This window comes from Bactrocera tryoni, chromosome 4, assembly GCF_016617805.1.
Source record: "Bactrocera tryoni isolate S06 chromosome 4, CSIRO_BtryS06_freeze2, whole genome shotgun sequence".
Taxonomy (NCBI): domain Eukaryota; kingdom Metazoa; phylum Arthropoda; class Insecta; order Diptera; family Tephritidae; genus Bactrocera; species Bactrocera tryoni.
This window is the reverse complement of record NC_052502.1, coordinates 46,503,522-46,512,483: the sequence shown is the minus strand read 5'-3', so window position 1 is coordinate 46,512,483 and position 8,962 is coordinate 46,503,522. Positions and strand designations below refer to the sequence as shown.

Genomic DNA, 8,962 nt, shown 5'->3' with positions numbered 1-8,962 from the left:
CAGCTGTTGGACGCTGCAAATATCGAAAAGCACGCCAAATTACATGAAATCAAACTAACGATTGCTCGCACTCGAAACAGTTAAAAGGAAATTACACGAAACACAATTAAATTGAATTAAAGACCCGTTTGAAGTGCGCTCATTTTCAAGTTCATTATCAACACGCTGCAATGGCAGTCAGCAACAAGATGACAGCGATAAAGAAAACAGTGAAAAAAGTCCAAAAAGCACGAGATGCCGAGAAATCACAACGGACGGGCGCTTGACAAGCATGGCCACAGCAACGTCACGAAGCTGCCAAGCGTTATGGAGACCCCTTTCATGCTAACAAGCGCTAATCTTTCTTGCTGCGCCTCACTATTTTTTTGACTCCAAATTTATGATCATGCTTTGGCAGCTGTAACGAAGCGACGAGATATGCCGTCATATGTTGCCCGCGCCACATAATCCAATTATGCGTGTGAAAGCTGAAAGCGCACACATCACAAACATATTATATACATATATTTACTTAAATATAATACTTATGTAGCCGAACAACTCCGAAAATATAGTATTTATGAATGCGTTACCAAAGCTGCGCTGAATATTTATTGAAGTCACTTCTAAAGCATCACCGACATGACGATAATTCAAAGCGACACAACATCTTTATGGATGCAACCAGATTGAAGCAAGAAAATAAACCGAAAACAGCCATCAACGATAACCAATAAGTATGAGGAATACTTAAGGTTACGTACAAATAGATATGTACGCTACATGTGTACATATGTATTACATACATACATATATAAATGCGCTTTGAAACCCAAAACTACTCATATTAATCGCTTTCAGATGTTTTCATACTTGTGTGTTATTATGTTGCCCATTTCTGTGTAAGAACTCGCATGTTTATCTAAACGCTTCTGAGCACCCCATAGAGGGCTTGTAATTGTCGCCTTAAAATGCTCTCATGGTAATTACGATCAAAATATTGCTTTTGGGCATTAGAAATGCTGATAAGTCATTGACAGACAGACGCGTATAAATAAAAAATATTACCAAAGTTCATGCCGCCACAATCAATTTGCTCACTGATTCGTGGAAGAGAGAGGAAAAGTATATTCATTGTAAAAAAGAAACTGTCGAAGAAGCGTTTGCGTGTTCATGACAGATCAGCTGTTGGATTTTAAGCGATGAATTTAATATTTTGTGTAAGTAAAGCACAATTATATTTCAAATATATTAAGCAAAGAACTTAGTTCCATCCGTTAATATCGCAAAATGAAACAACGATTCGAAAGCGGTTCATAACAAAATAACCGAGAATGGAAGGAACCGGAGAAAACCATAATAAAGCCCTTATAGAATAGAAGGTCTAGTAGATATAAAACCATCTTCATAATGATTCCCTTAAAGTTAAATATACATCGTTTTTTTCCATTCGTTGTAGCAATAACGCCTCTCTCATAGAAAGCCTTGTCTCTAGTGGCTAAAAGCAGGGCGATTGATTTTTACAAGCCAGTTTTGGACTAAATGATGCAAACGAGTCTCTCAACCACTCTTGTGGAACTACAGGCAAGTCCCAATTGTTGTCTGGCGTTATAGTGATGAAACACAATCGGTCTTCCATTGACAAAGTGGTCGTTTCTTGACCACGATTCCTTTCTTCAGACCTGAGATTCTATTTTCATTAAGTATACATTTCGAGTAACATCTATACATAGAACGCTTCCTTCCGGAGCGTGGTTCATCTTTGACATTAAAATTACCAGATCGGAAATGAAAAGCACTAAACTATGAACACTAGTTTTTCACCCGCGTTCTTTGTATTTTCGCTTTTATCGAAGAAATACTGTAAAATATGGATTCGTACGAACTATACAGTACTAAACGATTACTAAAGCTATCTATTGAAAAAATAATAGGTTCCTTTTAACCAAAACTTATATACCAAAAAAAATTTCATGAAAACCTCGACAATACTGAGGACATAGCCAGGTCTACAGAAGATAAACTAATTATCGCCGAATACCTAAATTCGAAAGTCGTGGAGTGGAGTATGCTAAACACGGACTCGAGAGGAAAACTCATTCAATTCATTTAGAAGACCGGAATGCGAGGAAACCAGAATGGATATTACCCTACCATCAGAACACATGGCCGGCTCAATATGGTAAAGAAATGGAAAGTGCTAGAGGATTAAACGGGCAGCGATCATCGGTACATTACTTTCACGAACGACAATGGAACAAACATTAACCAATACAGGAAAAAATACCAGAACACAAAAGTGGTCCATTTCGAAATTAAAGACTTCGAAATTAATCTCAGCAATAGCCAACCAGTACCCATCTAGCAACTTCCCCATAAATGCAAGGAAAATTGTCGAGGTCGCAATGCTTAGTATAATAAGAGCCTGTTAAAAATCAATGCCCAAGGCTTTCCACAGCAAACATAAAACATAAGTTTACTGGTGGACTGAAATTATAGCCAATCCCAGACTTACATACCTCCGTCTTTGCAGCTCCTAGACGAGATCCAGGCTCAAAGGAGCCGCATCAAAAAACGAGCTGAGGCAAGTAAAAAAGAAAAAATTGAAAGAAATACGCGAGAATGTTAATAAAAACCCGTGGGAACTTGGGCATAAAATAGTAATGAAAATACTCGGCGCTACTCGGAGCAAAGCCACCTGACTTAACCGCTGCCAAAATGGTTCAGATTGTGAACACGCTCGATCAACTCTAAGAGCTACAAAATGCGTCATTGAAAGCGTAGATGGCATACTTGTAAATACAAAATAATATTGTTCTGGCGATTTCAGATGTCTGAAACGCCTTCAAGAGTGTTAGATGGGTGGATATGATCGAAGTTCTCGAAAAAAAAATTACCCCCGTGGAAATAAGTATGCAAACTACGGATATTCTTAGGACACATAAGGCGTGCGCTATTGGCCAAGGTGAGCCAACCAATTCTGATGTACGCGGCGCCCATATGGGGACCAGCATTACAGCAAAAGACGTATGCTAAGAAAGCGAAGTTTGCAATGCGGCTTAGTGCCATTAGGACATCTGCATTTTGTACGGTATCCCACGAAGCGGTTGGGATATTAGGGGGCATCATGCCACCAGAGGTAATGGCTATGGAACTCAAAAGAGTATACGACAGATCTACAAGACAGGGCAGGCGACTAACTGACAATGGAGCGAGTGTGGGATAGTGTAAGAGCGAGGTGTGCTATAATTCTAAGAAGGAGTGGCAACCCAGGGAAATCAGAATAAGGATGAATGAGGAGTAGGTCGGAATGGCGTGATTGACGAGCCGAATGACTAAGCTTGGCCTCACGATGTAATGCTTAACGGCGGTTCCGTGAGGCAAATAAACAAGCAAAGACAATGGAGTTAAGGGTTTAGTACGTAGGCGTATTGGTCACTGAAGCGGAATCGTGCATACCGTCCGGAAAAATGACGGTATCTTTCGAAGATTCCCCCTCCAAAATCAAAAAAAAAAAAACATAAGAACCTTAGACTAACCTTCTGGGTACAAATCCAGCAGACCGCAGGAAAGGTAATGAAGATCACATCCCAACTGTGCAGACTAGGAAGCCCAGCCAAGAAAAAAGAAAGCTCCTAACGTCGACGACAATCAGCGTCCTATTATACGGAGCTGAGATCTGGACATAAAAAAATATACCAATATTGTTACATAATTTACCAATATTTTTCGAAGTATGGTTCATATAACATCATATAACCCAATTTAAGGAACAATAATTTTCATGAAATTAAGTGGTGGGAATGGTATATGTAAATTGGGGTCGGTGTGAGCACTACAGTTCTGGAAATGTTCTTTACTACTGAATGCGCACTAAAAACTTTAAACTTGCCGTGACTAAATTCAAAATCTCATTATTCTAAAATACTTTTTTCATTGTCATTAAAATTTTTTTGTCTGAATTAAATTACTAATCAGCTTTCAATTCAATATCTTGAAGGTTTCAATCTAAAAGCAAATCCGAAACAATAGTTAAAATAAGTAAAAAAAAAATCCTGTAAACTCTTGCTTTACAACACAAGAAAACTGTCAACTGCTGTTTTCATAAATTTGTCAAACGGAATAAAAGAAAAATCATAAAAATATGAATTTGAATATTCAAATTAAATGTAACGGTCTCGACACGGTTGGCATAGACATTCGAAATTTATCGTCATCATGTCCATTGAATTACCCAAACTACGTGTCAGGAAAACCGAGCTCTACGCATGTGAATTCGAGATTAGCGCCAGAGTGCCGCGTGAGCTCTTCAACCAATTTCTGGAAAAGGAAATCAATCAGCTCGGTATCCGAGGTTGGGCTCAAGAGGTCGAGGATGGATGTATCAAAGGTCGACTTGAGGGAGAGATCACCAAAATGGATAAACTCAAAGTTATTTTGAGAAATTCACCGCAATTTGGTTCAAAAATTATCGGTACTGTTTTCGGCGAATTGAAAAAGATCAACAAATATTCGGCTATAAAATTTGAAGTCATTTGCTAACCGTTTAGCGTGAAGATATACATAGAAAAAAAGCAAGACAACAACAAATATTGGCACCCGTTCCTGGAAATCTTAAATGTTTAACACACAAATTGTTTTTGTATGTATGTATGTATCACTTTAGATGTCTCGTTCTCAGCTGAGGTTTCAACATTTTTCGTTCAGGAATTACAAAAAATATAAAAGCTGCAACCACGCATTGTTGATCTCGAAACAGAGCACGAAGTAAAGCTAGGTGTTCATGTGATAAAAGAAAATCATATAAACGTTTTTGTCAACAACAAAATTATCCATAGAAATAAAAAAAAGAAAACCGAATCTAACGTATTTGATATGGGGACAAGGTCGGCAAAACTATTGTCGAAGAGTTATATTGAATGTTTTCTGTTACTACCACTAGTTGATGTGCAGTTCCCATCACTCTTACATAGTTGAAGCATCTGTCGGTCTCATCATCGGTGGTCTTATGTTGTATGATTCTAAAGAAGTTCTTCGACAGGACGACAGCCCCGGTTAAGTCTTTGAAATAACTTTGGAGAAATTTACTGGAACATCGGACTTACTTTCTTGTCCAAAATATACATATAGTATTACGAAGTATCGAACAGTTCTCGACATTGATAATGCTATCATTAGATTAGTGAAGGGATCAACAACTTTAAATCCGGCTAAGAAAACTTTGTAGGAGTAATTATTTGAAAATGAGTCGAATGAGACATATCTGTCTGTCTACCTGTAAATAAGCGTACTAATCTCTCAGTTTTTAATATAAGAATTTGAAATTTTGCACACATCCTTTTTTTCCCAAGAAGCTACCCATTTCTTGGAACCGCGATATCGCACCGCTATAGGATATTGCTGGCATACAAATTGAACTATTATGACCAAAAAGAATCCCTCTTAGAAAACTTTTTTACTTGAGAAGAAATCAAAATTTTAGCGTTTCCAAATCAGATTAAGCTGTCATACAAACTGACCAATCAAATCAAGTTCTTCTGTGGAAACTTGTTTCTGGTTTGAACTAGTTTTTATCTTAACTTAAACTAGAATATATCGAGAATAATTGTTTTTAATAAATTCGAGGTGTCATACTTCAATTTGAATCAGTCAAAATAATTTCAATAATTTCATTATTTTGGTAAAATAAAAACATTAAAAATTTGCAGTTATGTCTAAAGAAGAATTGTTTTCATTCGATTTCGATCTCAAAGGTCAATTTCCAAAGGAGGCGATAACCAAATTTCTGGAAACACAAGTCAATGTTCTTGGTCTACGCGGATGGGCGAAAGAAGTCAAGCCAGGACAAATTAAAGGGCACCTTGAGGGCGTCTTGCCAAAGTTGGACAAGTTTAAGAAAGTCATAGAGGCAGCAGAGACATTTGCAGTGCAACTATCGGAAACAGTGTTTAGCGAAATGAAGAAGATTGAAAAATACACGGCAGAAGCTTTCGAAATTAAGAAGTAGTCTAAAAAGAGCGGGAATATTTAAAAATTTTAATTAAAAGCAGTTGCCATCTGCAGATTTGAAATTGATTTTCTTAAGCTGTACCAAGAATACAACCATTCAGAGGAAATAAATTAGAAACTCTCAACAATAAAGCGATAAATATGAAACAACATTTCAAGAATAGTCCAGTGTTTTCAAAATTAAAGATGCGTATTTCTTAAATATTTTTTTATTTTTTCACAATTTGTCCACTAATCACCGAATTTAAAATCTCCAGAAGTTAAACAAGCTCGCCTCTTTCGACCATATTCCCAGTTGCTGTGGGCGTATCGAAAGCGCAACAAAATCGGCGGATATCGAATGAGCGACGCCTAACGAGGTTGTTGCAGCGCTAATGATGGCACTAATAAGTATCATTAAAGAAATTGGAGCGTGAAGTGTGGCTCTGTAATGCCACAGACACACTTTCGTGGCGTCCTTTAGACATATGTATGTATTTAAAGTATGATCGACTACTGGCTCATTTGTCGATTTCCTTTTGGCCAAAATCTGTTATGTTCGTAAGTGTGTGTGCGTATGTTCATACTCCTTTTTACGACTTAAATAATGTGTTTAGGTACTTAAGTCGTCTGCTGTGGCTGCCTGTGGGTCATTTGGTAATTCATCTGTTGACTTACTCTTCGCTCATCGAACGGCTTTCCGTTGACTGCCGAGTTGTTGGTCGCTAACTGGTAGTTTTCCTTTGAGACAGTGGTAGTTAACAGTTTTTTTCTGCTTTTATTTCGCAGATAACAGCGTACTACTGCCTGTTTTTTTCTTTTGCCTTTTATTCTTTCACTTTCTTCTGATCTTCCGCTTTGTGCGTCCAAACTCATTTCTTGTCCATTTACTGCTTATCGGCGAGTTAAAGAGCGCGCTTATTCATTTTTATTGTACTTTGCTCACTTTCCTTTGACACATCATGAAATTTTCTTGCAGCATTTTGACATTGGCCGAGATAACGAAGTTTTTATGAATTCCATTTTTTTGTGTGATAAGTTTTTCTATTATTTTTTCTTTCTTTCGTTGGTTTTTTACACATTTTTGCGTAGTTTTGCAAGTTATGGTTGCAAGATAAATGTGTGTACTATCTTTATTGTGCTTTAAGACACTTTGCAGTTGTTTTATTGTACATTTTTCTTCCGTCTAGTGCTCCCTAGAGGTATTACTTTCGTCGAGGTCTGACTGGTTAGAAAGTAGAGACAGATGTGTCAGGAGAAGCAGTAAATGAAATAATATTAATATTTAGAGTTTCCCCAACAAAGTATGCTGTTGAATGTTTTTTACAATACTGTTTTTTCGATAAAGCACGAGATGTTGTTGCGAAGTTTCCTACATTTTTAGGGATATAGAACTCTGTGATGTTGGATTAGCAATCATTTGGCCTAAAGTATATTTTCAACGAAGTTTTTTGGGTGCAAATATCATAACAGTGTCTTTAAATCGAACTGTAAATAGTTCTCAGGCCTTATAAGACTTGTAGGTGTCAGTATAAGTTTAATGTGGTTTACTCTAGGACTAACATGCGATATTGAACTACAGATGAACTGCTTATTAAAAACTACTTCATGATCAGACGAAATACACGATTTAACTACACTACTTCAAATTACTAAAGAATTACTAAAGAACTATCAGTTTTATAATTAATAACCAAATGGGGAAAAATTATGAGAACATGACAGAAGAATTATAGAATAGAAACCAAAAAGTACAACGAATTTTTTTGCAAGTCGCTGAGAGCAGACGGACACTAAATTATAAGTAGGTTTCTTTGGTTTTGATCTTCTCTCTTCGGCAACCTCTGGCCAAACTAGAGGGTGATCATGACAGATTGCGGTCACGTCGGGAGCAGCACGAAGATCCATTCTCGGCCAAAACTTGTAGAAAATTAGTTGTGACACTATACTAAAACTCTAAATTCCTGACGAATCGTACTAATTGACTACGCGGACGACATTGTAGCAGTAAATACAGCACGATACACAGAAGGAGCGCGAAGAAAGCTTAATCAGGTCATGATACGGGTTCAAACATGGCTCAACTCACACAATTTTCAGCTCGCTATGTAAAAAACCGAGTTAGTTCTTCTAACAAATAAGTACATATCCCTCGAAATAAGTATGCAAACGACTACGCATAATTTTAGGACACAAAAACCAGCAAACTACCTAGGCGTAAGACTGGACCCAGGCTAACCTTCTGAGTACAAATCCAACACGCCGCCGGAAAGGCAGCGAAAATTACCTTCCAAAATAACAGACTAATGGCCAACATTGGTGGACCCCAGCCAAGGAAGCCGAGAGATCCTAATGTCGAAGTCAATCAACGTCGTTATTCGGAACTGAGATCTGGGCAGATGTGCTTAAAAAGAAAAACCGTTATAAGGACTATGGGTGCACTGCACCGCAGCCCTCAGAGCTGCATCAGCCTACCGAATAGTGTCAGGCAATGCAATATTAGTTATAAGCTAAGTATAATTGACCTTCTGGCATACGGAAGGAAAAAGTTGTGGGAGCTAAAGAAAACATCCGAAAACAACAAGAGCACAATTGACCGAAAAGACACAATACAGATTAATAAAAGACCTAAACTTATGGATAAGCTGAAAAATCGACTTTTAGAAAACTCAGCTGTTATCCGGACACGAACACTTCAAGAAGTACCTCTACAGAATGGGAAAAGTCGAAAAACTGTCATGCTTATACAACGACGTGACAAACCGCCGTTGAAAATCTGGTAGGCCCAATAAATGCGGTCCCAGGGTGGACGGCGGTTCCTTAGTTAGGGCCATGCATTTGATAATAATAAACAATCAATAATAAACAATCATTAGTTTAAAGAATTCTAAAACAAAATGGAGATTAAATATTCCGAACACATTATTAACAACAAAGAGCAATGGTTTCTCAAAATGATGGATTAAAATCTTTTTGCTGTGTGCTTGAATGAAAC

At 37.5% G+C, this 8,962-nt stretch overlaps 2 protein-coding genes across 4 annotated transcripts; both read left to right on the top strand.

The window, feature by feature from the left end:
* Positions 1 to 4,062: 4,062 nt before the first annotated feature.
* Positions 4,063 to 4,788, top strand: LOC120774982 (acylphosphatase-2-like). 3 transcript variants are annotated; one of them, XM_040104888.1, is made up of 2 exons: positions 4,063 to 4,625; positions 4,687 to 4,788. In XM_040104888.1, exon 1 carries the CDS (start codon positions 4,198 to 4,200, stop codon positions 4,519 to 4,521), a length of 324 nt encoding a protein of 107 aa, XP_039960822.1. In that variant the 5' UTR covers positions 4,063 to 4,197; the 3' UTR covers positions 4,522 to 4,625; positions 4,687 to 4,788. The 3 variants fall into 3 exon arrangements, with proteins under 3 accessions (XP_039960822.1, XP_039960820.1, XP_039960821.1); XM_040104886.1 differs by having other exon boundaries at positions 4,063 to 4,629; XM_040104887.1 differs by having other exon boundaries at positions 4,063 to 4,621; positions 4,687 to 4,787.
* Positions 4,789 to 5,656: 868 nt separating this feature from the next.
* On the top strand, positions 5,657 to 6,106 carry LOC120774983 (acylphosphatase-2-like). Its single transcript, XM_040104889.1, has one exon. The coding sequence runs from the start codon at positions 5,690 to 5,692 to the stop codon at positions 5,984 to 5,986; it is 297 nt and encodes a 98-aa protein (XP_039960823.1). The 5' UTR covers positions 5,657 to 5,689; the 3' UTR covers positions 5,987 to 6,106.
* The last annotated feature ends 2,856 nt before the right edge of the window (positions 6,107 to 8,962 follow it).